Raw genomic sequence first — 19249 nt, 5'->3', positions numbered from 1 at the left:
GATTTTGTTTTCTGAAATGTGCACTCAGAGTTCCTATTTTTATTGTTGCGATGTCATGCAGTGTACCTGATTGTATGTCCAATACCATTGGTCCCAAAGGAAGATCCTAACAGAGAGAGAACTATTTATATAAATTTAGTGAAGTTATCTGCAAGCAGACAATGTCTGCGATCATGTTATACCTTTTACGTCATGACAATCTCACTCGAATTATAGGGACCTACACATATTAGTACAGTATACCGGGATCCCCGGCCAGGATCGAACCTGCTGCTCAGTGGGCGGGCGCAGCAGCTACATGGACCCCTTTCTTTATGTAGAGAGGGGCTTCGACCTTCTTAGGAAGAGCCGTACGAGGCTGCTTACATATGGTTCGCGGGAGTTGCCGCTGGGGACCATGATCAAGAAGGCATTTTATTTGCCGTAAAAAGATGAAATTTATCATAGGGGATAGGATCCATCTGCTCTCTCTCTATTTTCTTTGATGCAATTTAGAGAGAAAGAGCGGTGCGAACTAAAAAAAAGATAATCGGGAGATGATTAAAAAAAAGATACATAGACATCTAAAGTAAATGTACAAGTAAATCAAGTGATTGCAACATTTTCAAAGGTATCTCACAACAAATCAAACGAACTATTGCAACATTACACATTTCTGTAAAAGATTAGGTGAAAAACACCTGCAAGGCTGCAACATGAAAAAAATGTTTTTGAAACAATTTCAATAAATACCCGCAACATGCCTACCAATGAATCGAGATGTGATGGCCTCCTTGCTGGAACGGAGCACCGACGGCTCCAAATCGCGCGCCTTTGCACTCACCAGTTGCCATGTAGTAGTTTGCCCACAATAAGGTCGTGCTCATCATAGAGGAACTCAATGCCATAGAAAAGATCCTCGTCGGGGCAGGCCATCACCACTGTGGAATCATGGAGATGCCACTGATGCCATGGACGAGCTCTAGGACCCTCACACATGGACAGTTGCCGCGCTATCGACAGCTTCATACTGGGAAGGGCTGAGCTACAACCGACCTCGCTCGGAGGAGGACCATGCGCGACGCCGCGACGGAGGGGCCACACCACCAGAGCTCAGGTTTGAGCTCGTGCGCATGCTAGAGAGAGAGTTTTTATGTGTGGAGGCGAGAGAGAAAGAGAGAAGGGAGGGGAATGGCTGAATAGGTGGTCGAAGGAGGAGGGGCAGAGGATAAGGATGCAGGAGAGACAAAGAGTCTAACCCGTTGACTGGTGTCCGATATTTTTTAACGAGATCGGACGTTCTCACGGAAGCATTACCGTTAGTTTAGCCATTTTTTTTTCATGGTAGGTATGGCCATTTTTTTCATGACTAGTTACTTGCACTCAAACACAATGTTCCTGCAAACACAATGTTCCATTTGCTTAGTTTTAGCCTCCTTGTTCGAAAAGGAAATTGTCGTTCTTGACACCAGACTTGATTACCGAGATGTACTATTTAACCTCTGGTGATTTAGTTTTCAAGACCAGTCTCGCCGAGCTATTTTTGAAACTTCATGCAAGAACATTGGTTACCAAAGTTTTATCATGGAAGGAGGGGCAAAGTCACTAGATGCCAAAGTCATACGTTGAAAAATTTACAAATAAAATAACCAGGAAAACGGGGCTTGTACACAGTACACATACGTAGAAAAGAACAACGGGATTAGATAATCAAGAGGCCACGGCCCAAGGGCGATGCACCAAGCTAGGACGCCCCGGCTCAAGATTGCCTGGGTCCCACCTCCACATGCTTACATGGAACGTTGCCGACCACATAAACATTTCTCCTAGAACCTCGTGCTACATATGCTAGCACAGTATATTTTGTAAGAAAAATTAACTTGAATTAAAAGCGTCCGTAAACATATATCAATTTTGAAAAAAAAAGGCAAAGGAGAACACTGGGGCCCAATGCAATGACCGACATGGGCCACCTCTATAAATGGGCCCCTCCCATCGTTACCTCCGAAGCCACCGTGACATTGACACCCACCACACCCACAACCACAACGACCGCCATGTCCACCACCACCCCACCGCCACCGGCGCCACAAGCTCACGGCGGCCGCAATGGCAGCATCCCGTCGTTGTCGCCTTCCACCGAGTCCTTCTCCAGGTTCTTCGAGTCCTGGATCGCCGAGCAGTCCCGCGACCTCGCCGCGCTCCGCGCCGCGGCGTCCGCGGACCCGCCCACCCGGGAGGCCGACCTCCGCCGCCTCGCCGACCGGGTGCTGGGCCACTACGAGCACTACTACCGCACCAAGGCCGCGGCGGCGGCGGTTGACCTGCTCCGCATGTTCACCCCGTCCTGGACCTCCACCACCGAGAACCTCTTCCTCTGGTGCGGCGGCTGGCGCCCCACCGCCGCGCTCCACCTGCTGTACACCAAGTCGGGTATGCAGCTCGAGCACCAGCTCCCCGCTTTCCTCAACGGCGGCAGCCTCAAGGCCGACCTCGGCGACCTCAGCGCCGGGCAGCTCCAGGACGCCGACCAGCTGCAACGCCGCACCATCAAGAGAGAGCGCGAGATCGAGGACGCCGCCGCGAGCGCACAGGTGTGAATCAAATAAATCGATTCTTCGGTGAGTTTTTTACGGAAAAAAAGATCTTCAGTGAGCTGATGAGAGGGGCGTGCAGGAGGCGCTGGCGACGGCGAAGATTTTGGAGCTCGCCGGCGGCGGCGGCGGGGTGGACGCGGATGCGATGGAGCGGGAGATGAAGACGAAGGCGGACGGGATGAAGCGCGTGCTGGAGATGGCGGACGCGCTGCGGCTGGAGACGATGCGCGGGGTGGTGGCGCTGCTCCGCCCCGCGCAAGCCGTTCACTTCCTCCTCGCCGCCGCCGAGATCCACCTCGCCGTGCACGACTTCGGCTGCCGCAAGGACGGGCACGCCCGCAACGCCGCCGCGCCGGCGCCGCAGCAGCCGTAACGGCGCGTGGCAGCTGGCCTGGCGCTCGCTTGCACCTCGCCACCTCCTCCCCCCGCCAAAGCGGCCGCCGCCGCTGCTTTGGTCAGCACGAGCTGTCGCGATAAGGCTCTGACCTTTTGTTTTCTGTTGGCGTGTGTGGTGTGCGCCTGTACCATGTCGCTGTCTCTCCAGTACTGAGCTGTCAGTGTTCGTATTGTTTAGGAGTATATGACCTACGAAGTACGTAGTACGGTAGTAGAACTGGTGTTTGTTTGAGCAGAGTTGCCGGAGTAGGGGAATATTTAGGGGTGATTGGTTCCAGAACCTCCTAAAATTTCTCGATATTTAGATATTAGGAGTATTAAACATAGATTAATTATAAAGTTAATTGCAGGATGCTAATTTGCGTAGATTCCACCTTGTGTAATTAGTTTTATACTTAGCTCATGTTTAATTCTCTAACTAGTCTTTCAATATTCGATGTCAATATTCGATGTGATATGAATTTTAGTTCGGACTAAGATCCAAGGACCCCGGGTTCCGTATAAGATTTTTCACTGCAGTAATGCCCGAATTTACCCAAACAAAAATCTCGTCTCAAACAATGCTTAAAACTCTAATTCTTTCCTTAGTCTCCTATCATGCCATAAAAGTGACGGCTGAATTGATCAAAGAGTCAAAGACCACTCTTGCTGTTTGTGCAGTTGGTTAAAGCTCAAAAGTATTAGTTTCCAGTTTCCACTACGACTACATATTCGGGTTTGTGCTTAGTTGGAAACGTACTTTCGGACTAAAATCATGTAAATTACCAGAGATTTTTTTTGAAAAAAAGCAAATTGCGAGCATTCGCCAAGAAGGGAAGAACTGAAAACCAAATTGTGTATGGGGAAATGGATAAGAATTCAACTAAGCCCAGAACGGAACAAAACAATAAATTGCAAAACCTCGGCCCAGGACCTACTTCTGTGGGCTGTTGACCTGCTGTTTTTTTTGGGGGGCATAGCCAGATGAACCCAAAGCCCAAGTATATGAAGAAAGCACAAAACATCCGGCCCAATTTATAAAAAAGAGAAGGGAAATATCGTGGATCACTGGATCGACCTGCAAAAAGGCCACTGCTCACATATCTCGCGCTCGCCCCCCTCAAAAAAAAAAAAAACATATCTCGCGCTCGCCGCCACCACCGTCTCCGGCGACGACCACGCCGCCGGCCATGCCGTCCTCCTACGCTGCCGCCGCGGCCGGATCCTCTTCCCGCAAGACAAACCGCGTCCCCACCGCCGCCGCGGCCGGATCATCTTCCCGCAAACCGAACCTCACCTCCACCGCCGCCGCAGCCACTGCTCGCCCACGCCCACCAGCACCCTCGCCGTCGCCGGCACCCGCGCCACCGGCGGCGAACCCTACCGCGGTATCTGACTCCGATCCCTCCTCCTACTCGTCCTCCTCGGGGGATGAGGCTGATCTCACGGCCTCCGACTCGGCGACCGCCTCCGTCGTCTCCGCCTACCTCTCGGTCGCCGGCGAGGGGGCCGACCTCTCGAAGGTCGGCATTTTCCTCTCCTCCGCCGCGCGCCGCCGATCGCCGCCGTGCCTGATCTGCTTCGACCCCATCCGCCCCTCCGATCCAGTCTGGTCATGCTCCTCCTCCTGCTTTGCCATCCTCCACCTCCCCTGCATCCAGTCATGGGCCCACCAGTCAGCCTCCGGCGCTGCCGTGCCGTGCCCAACCTGGGGCTGCCCCAAGTGCCGCTTCGCCTACCCCAAGTCCCAGACCCCCACCTCCTACCTCTGCTTCTGCTCCAAGACTGCAGACCCGGCTCCGGACCCCTGGATCCTCCCCCACTCCTGCGGCGATGTTTGCGGTCGCCGCCTCAATGCAAATCTCGACTCCGGCTGTGAACACACCTGCCTACTGCTGTGCCACCCAGGGCCGTGTCCACCATGCCCGGCTGTTGTGCCAAATGCGCCGTGCTTTTGTGGGGCACACTGGGAGCCTCGACGCTGCGCACATCAGCGTTACTCTTGTGCAGGGAAATGTAACAAACGTCTTAGCTGTGGACTCCACCGGTGTCCGGTGAATTGCCATGATGGGCCCTGCCCGCCGTGTGCAGTGCGGGGGAAACACAAATGTGAGTGTGGAGAGACAATGGAGGAGAAATTGTGCTCTGAAAGGGTTTTCCAGTGCAAGAGGGAGTGTGGTGGGATGTTAGATTGCAGGAAGCATAAGTGTGAGAGGGGGTGCCATGGGGGTAAGTGTGGGGAATGCCCACTCCGAGGTCGGCGCACTTGCCCGTGTGGGAAGAAAGATTATCCGAAGTTGGAGTGTGATGCAGAGGCTGCCACATGTGGGTCTACTTGCGAGAAGGTGCTTGGTTGCGGACGACACAGGTGCCCTGAGCGCTGCCATCGTGGTCCTTGTGATGAGACTTGTCGGCTTGTGATCACAAAGTCCTGCCGTTGTGGGGGTCTGAAGAAGGAGGTATGTATCTTGATCTTATACAGCATGTTTGTGAAGGATCAAACCATAAAAAATGCAAAACTCAATTTAGAGACATTACTAGCATCAGTTCTCATAATACAAAAATCAAGTGATAGTGCTTAGAGACATTACTAGCATCAGTTCTCATAATACAATTGGATGTTTGGATGCCTCTGTGCTTTAAATTCGTTTGGATGGCAGAGTTTTATTTTTTACACTTTTATATGCAAATGACCTAACAGAGTAACAGTTAGTTAAGTAGTGATTTCTTATTTTCCACTGTCCTCAAATTGGTCAAGTATGTTGTGCAACAAGCAATTCCTCTAATATTGAATTTTATAGCTCGTGATACTTCTATGCTATTAATTAGTGAAGTACTCGGATGCAAGTTCTTAAGCTCTCTTGTTCATGTGATGCACTGATCAGGTGCCATGCTACCAAGAATTGACATGTGAAAGGAAATGCCAACGTTTGCGAAACTGTGGCCGCCATGCTTGTAAACGACGTTGCTGTGCTGGCGATTGCCCACCCTGCTCTGAGGTGCATCTTTTTTTTTCCCCTTTTGCTATGGTATTAGATCTATCATGCACTAAAAGAAAGATATATCTTTTTGTAGACTTGTGATAGGAAGCTCAGATGTGGGAACCATAAATGCCTTTCACCATGCCACAGGTACTTTCTGAACCCCAAATCAATTTACATTTTGAGCCATGTACTTGCACAACACACTTTGCCAAAATGTCGAATCTGCCATATATGTGCTGACAGATAGTAACGTCTAGCTTGTTGTTTGGCAGAGGTGCTTGTTCACCTTGTCCTCTGATGAAGACCATTTCATGCGCCTGTGGGAAAACATGCTTTGAGGTTGAACTCGGTAGACTCTCAGTTCTGTCATTCATTTCCTTTGAATAACTTATGTTTCTGCTGTCTGCTTCATTGGATAAGGTTGTTTGCTAATATTTTTTTATAGGCCCATCGCACACAAATTACTCATTAAAAAGGAAATGAATAAAACTTCAGAAGTGTCTCCTGTTTCAACTTCTGTATATCGTGTTAAGTAGTTGTACCATTGTTGCTAAGTTTTATTACCGAGACTAATAAGCAAATTCTATTGCAGGTTCCTTGTGGGACTGAAAAGAATCAGAAACCACAGAAATGCTCAAAGAAATGCAACATACCTCGCCTTTGCAGGCACAAGCTTGAATGTCGGGTAATCTTCTGTCTTCTTCTACGGGTATAACCATAATATATACACATTGGTTTCATGTGATAAAGTCTAGATATCTTTATTTCAGTTGTTTGGCACTGTCTTTGTATGCAATTTATAATTGTAATAGTAGGTTTGGGTGCTTTTGCTGTTACAAATGGGTTCTCAGAATTGATGTGATATTTGATTCCTTCCCTTAGCCCCACAAATGCCACTATGGAGCCTGCCCACCTTGCAAGCTGACCTGTGGAGAAGAACTTTCCTGTGGCCACATATGTAAAGAAAGGTATGTGTTTCACTTTCACCTACAATGGATGTGCCATTGAATGGTGCTCGTACTTTCACTTCCTCTGATGCCTTGACAATTTTCACATACTACACAGGTGTCATGGCCCTATTTCTCCTCCAAACCCCGAGTTCACACTAAAACCAACAAAAAAGAAAATGGAAAAGCACATAGAATGTACACCTGGAACACTGTGCCCACCATGCAAAGAGGTGGTTGTAGTGCCATGCTTTGGGCAACATCTTGGCCAAGAACGCGCTGTAAGTTTTTGTTAATACTGTAGTCTTTTGGTTGATTTATTACTGCCCCCCCTTTTCCTCTGTTGTGTGGTGCACACAGATGACTGCTTGCAAACCAGAATACAGAAAACACACACTTCATTTCTGTTTCTTGCAGATGCCTTGTTCCAAATGGAGGCCGTTTCCCTGTCAAAATTTATGTGGGAATCCTCTTCTTTGTGGCAACCATTATTGTACAAAATCTTGCCATGTGTTAGAGGTCCCATTGAATCAACCTGAAGGAGATCCTCTACCATCTGTCAGTAAAGAGAGCACACTTGCTGAGCCTTGTGAACAATGCAACCTTCCTTGTCAAAGGGTTTGTTACTCTCTTTCATGTAATACAACATTACTTTAGTTTGTTTTACAAAGCTTAATGTGAAGAAGCTACTGCATTTCCGTATGCCTTTTAAGCTTGGTGCAGGATATTGACTCTAATGTTTTGTTTCAGGTTAGGGAGCCTTCTTGTTCACATCGTTGCCCTTTGCGATGCCATCCGAGCGATTGTCCACCTTGCAAAGTCCTTGTTAAAAAACCATGCCATTGTGGTGCTATGGTACATGCTTTCGAGTGTGTGTATTTTAACAACTTAAAAGCTAAAGAACAGGTTAAAGTGAGGTCGTGTGGCGGCCCATGTCATAGGTCAGTCGCTAAATCTCTTCTTGGCTCCTTACTATTTCTGTTTTGAAGTTGGTGAACTACTCTGTTGTTACTAATCTTGAACACAAATTTCCATAACTTTGTTTATATTGTATCAAGTATTTGAACATATTTTTTGAACAGGAAACTACCAAATTGTTCCCATCTGTGCTCAGAAGTATGCCACCCTGGTACATGCCCATCGGTTGATCAGTGCATGAAAAAGGTATGGTTTGAGTCTCTCAACATACATATTCAGACTTTCAGAGTGTTTAGTGTGGAACGACTAGCAGTAATGTTCAATTGGTACAAAGTGCTTAATCTGTGATGCTACAATGCTTATCTGCTGGAACTGTAGTCCAGTGAGAAGTTCTATTTAGCACAAAGTTTGTTTACAGTTTGAACCTGTGGTTAAATTATATTTGTTTAATCATACTTATCATACTCACTCTATGGTATCTCATTCTATCTATCAAGGTCAATGTCCGTTGTGCATGCAACACGCTGAAGCAAGAGTGGATATGCCAAGATGTCCTTAAGGAATACCGCAATTCTGGTCGTGATCCAAAAGAAGTGCCCAAAAGTCAGTTTGGAGCTGGCTTACTTGCCTGTGGTGAAGACTGCAAGAAGAAGGTGAAGGTGCAAGATTCCGAGTTGCATCTCCGGAAAACCCAGGAGAACAAGGTACTAAATGCTACACCTTTAAATACAGAACCTTTTATATCTTAATTCTGTCATTTTTTGCAATGTTTTTGCCATCAAGCAATCAAATTTGTAGCTATTGGTGCTTTTTCGCTCATTTCCTGTGCTTTCCTTATAGATTCCCGCTATGGAAGTTGCAAATGTGCCCAAACGCAGGAAGCGGCGTGATCGTGGACAAGAGGTTGAAGTATCAAAATTCCAGGTGTGTACTATACAATACAAATGTGCTGCTTTCATTGAGAAAAAAAGTGCTCCTTATGACAAATTTATATGTTGCAGGAAGTCAAGACCTACGTGCTGAGAGTGCTGCTGATTATTTTTCTATCGATGATTATCGCTGCTGGATTGTACCTATTGTGGAAGGGTATATTCCGGCTTTCTGACTGGATGAATGAAATGGAAGAGCAGAGGACCAGTCGAAGGCATCCGAGGGGTGCAATGTTGTAGAAAAAAGATCATAGTTATTTTTCACCAAGTAATCATTATCGAGATGTGGATCAATAAATGGCAGTTCAGTTCTGATGGATTGAACTTGGAGGGTAGTGAAAGATGTCACCGATTTGTTTCTCACTTGTGTCATTATAAATTGATTGGCAACTGTTTACATCGTGTATTGTTATTTTTTTTTGCGAGCATGTATTTGTTGTAAATGAACAAATGATACAATCAATATATACTTCATCACTTCTATGATCCTATCTGGTAAGAATCTGTGAATTACTCGGACTCGGAGCATCCTTTAGCCAACTGCATTCGTGTATTTCGTGCAGCCAGCGTTGCATGATTGTCATAGTATGCTCTTTTTTTTTTCTTTTGCGTGATTTGTATTTGGCTGAAAATGTTCATCTCTAGGACAGTAGGACTAGTAGAACTTGTGCTACAAATCGAGTTCAAACTTTCAAGGTATCTCTTTACAGTTGCATAAATTTATTCAAAGTGAATTTCATAAATTTCGAGGCACGCATTTTTTAGATATATAAATCCATTCCTAGACATAAAATCTAGTATTTTCTGGATTAAAATCCATTTCTTTATCAACCTTTCCTCGCGTGTCCGGCGCTCCAGATCGGCTCGGCTCTGGCCCCCATGCGCCCATCGGCCCATCCCATCTGACCGTCTCGCCTCACCTTCGCCCCCGCACCAGTGACTCGACTTCTTCCGCGAACCGCCACCGCCACCTCACCCACCACCTCGCCGGAGATCACGAGAGGAAGCCTCGCCGCCACCCTCCATGGGGGACGCCGCCGCCGGCCGCGGCCACGTCGTCTACCCTCCCCGCTCTGCCGAGGACATCTTCAAGGACTACCGCGCCCGCCGCTCCGCCATCCTCCGCGCCCTCACCCACGGTCAGTGAACTCGCCCCCCCCCCCCCCCCCCCCCCTCTCTCTCTCCGAACCCTAACCCTCGTGTAGCGGGGACCTAACGGCGCCCGATTGCTTCCCTCGTTCGCAGACGTCGAAGACTTCTACGCGCAGTGCGATCCAGGTGAGTTGCGCTTCGGCGTCGCGCCTCTCGAGATCCCTTCCTTCTTCCGGGCGAAGTTCAGCGTGATTGATTGGGTTGGGGGTGATTTTGGGGAGGATGAGCAGAGAAGGAGAACTTGTGCCTGTACGGGTACGCTAACGAGGCGTGGGAGGTGGCGCTGCCGGCGGAGGAGGTGCCCACGGAGCTGCCGGAGCCGGCGCTGGGGATCAACTTCGCGCGCGACGGCATGAACCGCCGCGACTGGCTCGCGCTTGTCGCGGTCCACTCCGACTCCTGGCTCCTCTCCGTTGCCTTCTACTACGCCGCCCGGCTCAATCGGAATGACCGGTACGCTGCCCCCGCGCCCCCCCCCCCCCCCCCCCCCCCCCCCCAAGCAATCCCCACTGTCTTACTTGTTGGTGTTTCTGTCGGGATTTGATGCTTGTGCTTGCGTGATCCGGTGATGGAAATTTCAGAAGCCTAGGCTGTTTCCCCTCTTTTATATATTAAAAAAAGGGAGCTGCTAGCGCCTGGACGTCCGATCCGGGCGCTGGTGTTGGACGGTGGGGTGTCCGTATGATTGGAACTGTATTGACTGTTGGATAGAAATAAAACTTCCCACCACAACATTCACAGATGTCGCATGCAACATGACCTTTTCCTCCAGCTTTTTCATCGCCATGGTCATCTGCCACATGGGTTCAAGGTGTGTCGTTTCCTCCATAACTCCCACCAAAACATGCTTAGGAGCAAAATCAGCTGAAACATGTGTCTCCTCCAAAGAATCGAGTTCCCACTACTGAAGATCAAGCATATGTCTCTCGTCCCCAACATATTGTTGCAAAAAAAAAAACCCTACAAAGACCACAACACGAAAATAATGTAATTGCAACATGTAAAATCGCTTGCTGCAACATGGAAATGCTAATAACAATGTCCGAATTCGCTGACTGTGACATTGCAAAAAAGGTAATCCCAGCATCTAAATTCACTTGGCGCAACATTTAAAAACGTCAAAAACTAATGGAACATCCAAACACAAAGGCTGCAACACCAAAAAGAGACTGCAACATCAAAAAGAGATTGCAACATCAAAACTCACTTAATGCAACACTTAGAATCTTCAATTGCAACATCCAAAAAATCCCAAATTCTGCAACATCACCGGAAGATGGGGTTCTCCCGGTGCTCACCAATCCCAGGTCCCGGCGAGGCTAGACTCCTCCAACGAACTGGAACCCTCGGTTGCTAGCTTGCTGCACATCCAGCGAGGGAGAGGTCGTCACAGTTGTTGGAGCGGAGGAGTCGTTGAGGAGCAGCACCCCGGCGTCGAGCATGAGGAAGCCTGGATGGCTGGACGATTGGACAGCAGCAACAAACATGGAGTGGCGCTTGCAGGCGACGGAGCTGAAGACGAGGGGCATGTGCTTCCGGGGAGGTCAATGGTGTGGTCCTCCCAGTCCCAAACGGCAAAATTGAAGGGAGCAAGGAGGTGTGGCTGTGCCGGCCGCCGGCGACGGGGTAGGGACTTGCGGCGGTGAGGGAGCATGAGCAGGAAGCAGAGCGGTGGCCAGCGCGAGAGGAGCTGATCAGCGGCCAGCGGCCATGATGCGGATCCTTGTCACAGCCGTGAGGGAGAGGGAGAGCTCGGAGAGAGATGAGGCGTGTGCGGTGTGGAGCAGGAAAGAACAGAAATTGCGGTGGAAACTTGTGGAGCAAATAATGCCACGTGTCCGTCCGATTTTTTATTAGGCTTCGGACAACTGTTCCATGCGCAATTTCACAATGGACGAGCTGGGATTTTGGAGCATGTTGCCAGTTTGTTGATCTCATAGCGAGATGGTTTTGATCACAAGGAGATGCCATTCTTGGTTGCCTACGGTGTTGCTAGGATCCATAGTTTTGGTAGATGTTTCCTTCCTCAAGAGGATTTTCAACTTGTGCACTGAAGTGGAGATGGTAAAGTTAATTGACTCTCTTAGCAGTAGTTCTGACGCAAAGCGCACTGCTGTTAATGTATTCTGTGATAGTTTAAGTTTGGTCCAAATTTCAAAGTCTTGGGTAGTTGGGGGTGCTTGCTTTCTAAAGAAACACAACTACAGAGACTTACACAGGTACATAACAAAGCAGACTCATGATAAGTTTGGTTGTTTACCGTGAGTTGTTGGAGAAAGCAGACTTTCATGGCTTTCTGTGATGATAGTGAGCTGTGACTGAGTCTTGAATTCTGGTTGCCACATGCTTATACTGAAGTCTTGTTACTTTTTCGGATCAACATCTTGACATGCATCTGTGTTTCTATGCTCTATTTTTGTAAACAGTGGCCCCAGACTCCCAGTGTGGACTTGTGCTAGTTGAAGGCTGGCTTCAATGTTTATGTCATGCCAACTTTCAAAAGGCCCTGTGCCCAGGGAAAAGTAATATTTGGTTGAAGCTGGGAATCTGACTAGTTTTTCACTTGTGCATTGATATTTTGTGTGAGCTGTTTGAAACATTTTATGAGGTCAGTTAATTAGTGGTGTCTTGGTCTCCTAGATACTCCAAACAGTTAAAGGTTACCATCTACTGTAAGGAAATTCCTGCCTTTTTGTTAATTGAAGGCATTTCATGCTGAGAGCCTGAGCCTCTTGTTATGGATCTGGAGAATCAGGACTTTTAGTGCCAATTGTAGTTACAGAATTTGCACTGATGCTGATATTCTCAGTTATCTTTTCAACATCTCCCTTTTCTACACCCAACCCAATTCGTGGAAGCAAATCCCCCTCGTATTCTGAAACACCTGCAACTCTACATCTTGTAGAGGAACTTGAATTTTCTTAGATATTTGAAGTTCAAAACAGTGAATAGCCCCAGTTTCATAACCCCTGGTTCCATAACACCTCTTGTGCATATTATTTTCTTTTTATTTTTTGCTTAGAGAACCAACAAATTAAAGTGTGATTTATTGAAAGTTATATTTCATCAATACAAACTAAAATAGAATACGATTTTCCATGATCTGAAGGGTAAAATATATGCAATGCTGCTGTGCTATGGAGAGCATAGGGTGCAGTTAATTATTGTACTGAAAAGTAAACATGGGTCAAGAGGTTTGTGGAAACATAACATAAAGAGCACATATCTGACATTCATGACCTGTTATCTTATATAACTTCTGTATCCTTGATTTTATGGATATGAAGTTCTCAAGTTATGTTTACAGTGTTGGCGCTTTTTGTTTCTGTATTAATTTCCATAAGAAATTATGAGTGTACTAATAGACATGTGCATGGTATTTTTCTGCAATCTGCAGTTCTTTTTTTCAGGCATTACTCATATAGGAGAGTTCTTATTATTTATTCTTGTCAATCAATCATCTTAAATCAACTTGAACCCACACTAGCATGGAATTTTTTGTTCCTGTTGCACCAAAAGTAGCACCTCAGATTAGGCCTTCCTATGCCTTGCTTCTGTGGATTGGGACTGGCAATAGTCTGCTTTTTTTCCCAGTTCTACTGTGTCTCTTCTTTTTATGTTGGTAATACTATCACCGTGATCTGAGTATTGTAAACATAGTTTTTGAATAATTATTTTTTATGTAAAGGATAGATATGGTGCATTCCCATTAGTTTGTTTCATTTTCTCTTTTCATAAGATGACCTATGTTGCTGATATGTAACTGTCTTCACTGTCATCCAATAGGAAGCGTTTATTTGGTATGATTAACGAATTGCCAACTGTTTTTGAAGTTGTCTCTGGTGCGAGACAATCTAAGGAGAGGTCCAGTATGGACAATGGTGGGAGGGCCAAGCCCTCAGTAAAGGTAAACGATATATATTTTTTTATTGCTGCTACCATTCTTTTCCTCTGCATTCAATTCATTCTCATTCCGCAGCAAACACATGACCCACAGATAGAAAATAACGAAAAAGCAACAGACGAAGCATACGGCGAAGATGACAGCGATCACGGTGAAACCCTATGTGGAACCTGCGGTGGGATATACAGCGCAGATGAGTTTTGGATTGGTTGCGACATCTGCGAGAGGTGGTACCATGGCAAGTGCGTCAAGATAACCCCCGCCAAGGCGGAAAGCATAAAACACTACAAGTGCCCGAGCTGCAGCTCCAAGAGGGCTAGGCAGTAGCAAAACTTATGGAGAAGGCTGAGGCTTCATTTACAAGATTAGAACTATATTGCTATCTTCGTTGTACCTTATGTCTACTTTACCTATGATGAAGCTAATGTGAGGAAAGGATGAGACATTTGACAACCAGAGGCACTTGAGTTGGATGCCCCTATATAAACGGTGAGGTAAAAGAAGAGGAAACCTGTGTGCTCCTGTTTTTATCTGTCACCTGTACGCGTCGTTCTTTTTTATACACATGGGACATGGCTGCAGCCTTTACTGAAGTTCTCAACTGTATACTGCATAACCCCATGTGTGTGTAGAGTCCCTGGCTTATGCCTGTAACCCTTGACATTCCTATCCTTCTCTGTTGCAACTAACAACTGCCTGAATTGTTTCTATAATTCTATCGTTGTCTAGAAAAGTGCACGTCATGCAAAATCACATACACGTATAAGGACCAAAGGAGAAGAAAAAACAACCACCTTTACAAATTTTTTTGTGGGGATGATTTACATTATTCTTTTTTCCCCATAAACAAAAAAAAGCTTTACAATTTATTTTTTTGTGGGAATGATTTACATTATTCTTTTTTCCCATAAGCTTCCTAATTCTCTTTGTTCAGAGGATATATGCTACAAGATCAATAGTGGCAACAGAGTAATGTGTTATGTAAATTGACAGTTACTTATAGCTTGTAGACTGGAGTGATGCCCAGCAGGTTGAAACACTGCTGCATGACGACGGCCGTCGCGTGGCAAAGCAACAGACGGCTCGTTTCTTCAGGTGATCCGACCACTTGCAGAATCGACACAACGGGAAACTATCAGTTGTATTAAGATCTTGTGCAGAACTGAAAAGGTTCAGAAACATGAGGTGATCCGAGAGAACTGATAGAAGTAAAATGCTACCTGGCAACTGGCGTAGAACTTTGAGAATGCTTCAGATAAGCTGTACAAGTAGTCGCACAAATAATGTGGAAATAGATCGGTGCAGGCCTGCTCAACAACCTAAACAACACAAGGTATCACGTTTACGATTTGTGCTTCCTAGTTCCTAGAACTACTTCAGAAGTAGGTGTCTTGGGCTGCTGCTCATAGAAATTCTAAATCACAGCTCATAGACAGATTCAGCTAATGAAGCGAAATTCGATTAATAACTCCCAACATGTACCTCTTGGAACCGGATTAGATGCAATCCTAAGGCACGCTCATCAGCATGGACAAAGGTAATGGCCGCATTCTGAAACTCGAAATGAGAGAGAAACAGCTATCAGCAATCGCTTGATGTTGTGATCAAGGACATGTCGTTTTGTTGGTTCGAAGTACAAGGAAAGGCTCACCGTTTTCAACTCTTCAATATCCTTGTTGGCTTTCTGGATAATGGAACAGATACGAGCATGTGCGTACTGAAGGTAGACAGCGGTATTTCCCTGCTCATCAAATCATATGGTGTGATCATCATCGAAAAGTTGTGGTTTTTTTATGAGGTCAAAAGATATGAAAATGCATGAATGTACCTTGTCGCTTAGCATCTTCTCGTAACTAAATGTGTAGTCTGTTAGCCGGTTGTTTTTAAGATCTGCATACCTGAATTTCAAGAGATAAGAGATAAAAGAATAATGAACATCACATTCATTCCAGTCTGATGAAAACACACCTAAACATGTACATAGGCTACTGGGGACAAGTCTCATCAACAATAGAAATTCTGTTTGCGATATATAAAGATAATGTTTTCTTATTTAATTTCCAAAAGGTTCAAAATAATCACATCAATGAAAAGATATATTGCCTGCAGTTTAAGCTTAATATAGGTGAGAGAAAGAGAATTCAGACTTACTTAACAGCGCCTAATCCTATAGCCTCCGAAGTTGTATCTAGCTCATCATCTGTCCAGCCAGCAATTTTACCTGAGCAAAACCATCGTCGTGTTATGTGAAGACAGAGAAAGATAATTTTCCAAAAAAAAAATTCAAGACGACTCAAAAGCAGAATATTAAGTACCATTTTTTGTAAGGCGTTCAGTAAGTTCTTCTTTGCACCAAGATTTAGCTTCATCAAGTAGATCTACCAGTCGAACTACTTCAGAGCAACGAGTTTGGAAACGCTTGCCATCTAACCCAAGAACAAGGCCAAAGCCAACATGGCTCGTTTTTGGGTACTTCTTTTCATTTTGATCTGGGAGCCAGCCAGCCATGCTAGCAGCCTACAATAAGGTTTCACCAAAAGTGTCATCAGAAAGAAATCTCTCAAATGGTCTTCTTCTCTTGACAGGAGTGCAAGACCTGATAATTGTACTAGTGGGACTTGGTACTCACACTGAAAAACTTATGGAAGTGTTCCTTCTGACCTACGTCTGTCACATATACTATCCATTCTGCCCTCTCCACATTAAGCCGATACCTTCATGAGTGGAGGAAAAAACGCAGGCTGAGTTTGCAAAAAAGTTAGGGCAAGAATTTAGATCACATAGAAACATGTAACAAGAATTTGTGCCCTCTGAGAGAGAAGATGCAGGAATGGGAGAACTTTGAAATTTCTGTTTTCACAACTGACCAAAGAGCAGCTAAGTCTGTGGAGGCATAGTTGAAGCCTCCATTACTTTTGACCACAACCAATGCGGATTTTTGGCCCTCAAGAGGTATTACTTGAGCACCCTCATTTTCTATAATCAAGCCTTTATTTGTTAATTCCTCCAAAACAGGCGGGATGTAAGGATTGTAAAAGCTCTCGCCCTGAGAAAAATTACACTTCAATCAGTCCACAGAAGGACTTTACAAAAAAAAGAAAAAGAAAAATGTGAACATGAACAAGTGTAGTTATTGGTTAAGTTTGGTTAATGAAACAAGGAAAACATTGGTACATTGCTGGTAAGGCAAATTGAATTCAAACAAATCGAAGATGGGTACAATTGACAATTCTTGGAACTCACCACCCAAAAAAATATTCAAACGGTTATTTATTAGTAAACTAGGACACAGTTATTAAGCGAAACATAAAATTCAGGCTAATTCTTCAGAGTTAGATAGTAAACAGCACAAAAGGACCAACATGAAGTGTGTCTGAAACTAATTGCAGTTTAACACAGATAAAAATCTGAAGCTAACTAGTTTACAGGGAATGATTTTCTCAAATATGGCATAAGTTAGATGTTCCTAGAAATGCATATATGAACAGATATACTAAAATTACATTACTAACTTCACCACAACTTCAATTCATACAGAGTTACTTTCCAACTATAAGTCATAGATGAAATATTTAGGATGTTTTCCTCGGTATTTATAGAATTTTTGGCGTATCAGAGAAAGTAAAACTACCTTTTCTTCAAGCTCCACACCAAGACGTTTTTACACTGAGTCAAATTCATTGCGACTGATTTGACATATTTTTTTTCATGCAGCTCGGTATCTGTCTTCCCCTTGCTACAGTTCAAGTATTGCTTGGATATGAAAATAAGTCACATGTCATAGCAGTGGATTCTCAATGCTGAGGACTAGAAACAGCACTCACCTGCAGCCGAACTACTGCTTGCTGAGCTTTAGCCTTAAAACCACTCTCCTTATCATCAAATTTTATCTTAGATGCTTTGTAGAAGCTCTGCAGCAGAGGGACAATACCAACTTCTTTCTGAATCATGCAAATTACTGGGAAGATATTTGAAGAAAGGAGATTTCGTACAACATGGATGTTTTACAAATTTTTAACTCCGCCTATGTTGTCTCAACATAGCAGGTCCCAAGCCCTGAGGAGGGTTGTGATAGGCTTGGCGAGCAAACGTTAAACCTAGCCATTCTAATGGAGATGGAACCCAAAATAAATCCATTGGGGCGTAACCCTCTTAGCGACGTGCCATATCGGAACCCGAGTATGGTGTTAAATGGGCAAGGGCCGGGTCGTCTCCCCTTTGGTGACGTGCCATGTCGCGATCTGGGCATGGTGTCAAGTGAGCAAGGATCAGGTCGTCATTTCCTTAGTGGCGCGCTACATCAGCGCCCGGGTGTAGTGAAAAATGAGAAAGGGTCTTTACATCTCTCTCAACGGGTGCGAAGGGCAAGGAAGCTACTAGGATTCGTGTAGGTAGTTGGAATGTAGGGTCTCTTACAGGTAACTTAAGAGAGTTAGTTGACATAGCGACTAGGAGGCGTGTAAATATCTTATGCGTTCAAGAGACTAAATGGAAGGGCTAGAAGGTGAAGGAGGTGGACAATACCGGTTTCAAGCTTTGGTACATAGGGACAACTGCAAATAGAAATGGAGCGGGAGTTTTGATTGACAACAGTCTCAAGGATGGAGTGGTGGACGTGAGAAGGCAAGGGGATAGGATTATCCTAGTTAGGCTTGTCGTTGGTGGTATGGTCCTGAACATAATGAGTGCGTATGCCCCCCAAGTAGGCCACGATGAGAGTGCTAAGAGGCTTTTAGGAAGATTTAGATAGCCTGGTTAGAACTGTACCTTCTAGCGTGAAGCTTTTCATAGGAGGAGATCTTAATGGGCATGTAGGTACAATAAGTGCAGGCTTCGAGGCGGTTCATGGAGGTTTTGGGTATGGTAGTAGGAATCAGGAGGGAGAGGAAGTCTTGGACTTTGCAGTAGCTTTTGACTTGATGATAGCGAACACTTTCTTTAGGAAGAGACGGTCCCATTTAGTGACTTTTAGTAGTGGCCAACACTATAGCCAGATTGACTTTATCCTCACAAGAGAGGATAAACGGGCATGCTTGGATTGCAAGGTGATACAAGGGGAATGTGTTGTTTCTCAACATAAGCTTGTGGTGGCAGACTTTCGTTTTCAGATGCGCACACGCAGGGATAAACAAGCCAAGACTACAAGAACAAAGTGGTGAAAACTGAAAGAGGAGACATCAGAGGTCTTCAAGGAAAGGGTAATCAAAGAGGGCCCTTGGAAGGAAGGAGAGGACGCAAACAACATGTGGGAGAAGATGGCAAACTGCATTCGGAAGGTGGCCTCGGAGGTGCTTGGAGTGACCAGGGGGGTAGAGGCGTAGATAAAGATATTTGGTGGTGAAATGAGGAAGTCCAAAAGACTATTAAGGAGAAGAAAGAATGCTATAGGCGTTTGTTCCACGACAAGAGTGTGGACAACATAGAAAAGTACAAGGAGGCAAAGAAGATCGCAAAGCGAGCTGTA

General features: G+C 45.6%; 3 protein-coding genes across 5 annotated transcripts; all 3 read left to right on the top strand.

Annotated features, from left to right (window-relative positions):
- Positions 1–2000: 2000 nt before the first annotated feature.
- On the top strand, positions 2001–3476 carry LOC117859046 (protein DOG1-like 4). Its single transcript, XM_034742219.2, has 2 exons — positions 2001–2573; positions 2656–3476. The coding sequence occupies exons 1-2, from the start codon at positions 2037–2039 to the stop codon at positions 2947–2949; spliced, it is 831 nt and encodes a 276-aa protein (XP_034598110.2). The 5' UTR covers positions 2001–2036; the 3' UTR covers positions 2950–3476.
- Positions 3477–4056: 580 nt separating this feature from the next.
- On the top strand, positions 4057–9218 carry LOC117859045 (NF-X1-type zinc finger protein NFXL2). 2 transcript variants are annotated; one of them, XM_034742217.2, is made up of 13 exons: positions 4057–5410; positions 5837–5950; positions 6027–6082; positions 6208–6274; positions 6528–6644; positions 6818–6903; positions 7001–7163; positions 7300–7500; positions 7633–7823; positions 7965–8046; positions 8298–8504; positions 8641–8724; positions 8802–9218. In XM_034742217.2, exons 1-13 carry the CDS (start codon positions 4142–4144, stop codon positions 8967–8969), a joined length of 2805 nt encoding a protein of 934 aa, XP_034598108.1. In that variant the 5' UTR covers positions 4057–4141; the 3' UTR covers positions 8970–9218. The 2 variants fall into 2 exon arrangements, with proteins under 2 accessions (XP_034598108.1, XP_034598109.1); XM_034742218.2 differs by having other exon boundaries at positions 4059–5410; positions 6528–6620.
- A 368-nt stretch (positions 9219–9586) lies between these two features.
- On the top strand, positions 9587–14498 carry LOC117859047 (PHD finger protein ALFIN-LIKE 1). 2 transcript variants are annotated; one of them, XM_034742221.2, is made up of 5 exons: positions 9587–9868; positions 9975–10007; positions 10112–10334; positions 13668–13788; positions 13861–14498. In XM_034742221.2, exons 1-5 carry the CDS (start codon positions 9754–9756, stop codon positions 14110–14112), a joined length of 744 nt encoding a protein of 247 aa, XP_034598112.1. In that variant the 5' UTR covers positions 9587–9753; the 3' UTR covers positions 14113–14498. The 2 variants fall into 2 exon arrangements, with proteins under 2 accessions (XP_034598112.1, XP_034598113.1); XM_034742222.2 differs by having other exon boundaries at positions 9591–9868; positions 13879–14498.
- The last annotated feature ends 4751 nt before the right edge of the window (positions 14499–19249 follow it).

Source organism: Setaria viridis, chromosome 5 (assembly GCF_005286985.2).
Source record: "Setaria viridis chromosome 5, Setaria_viridis_v4.0, whole genome shotgun sequence".
NCBI classification, from domain to species: Eukaryota; Viridiplantae; Streptophyta; class Magnoliopsida; order Poales; family Poaceae; genus Setaria; species Setaria viridis.
Note: the sequence above shows the minus strand (reverse complement) of the source record. Positions and strands in the feature narration are given on the sequence as shown.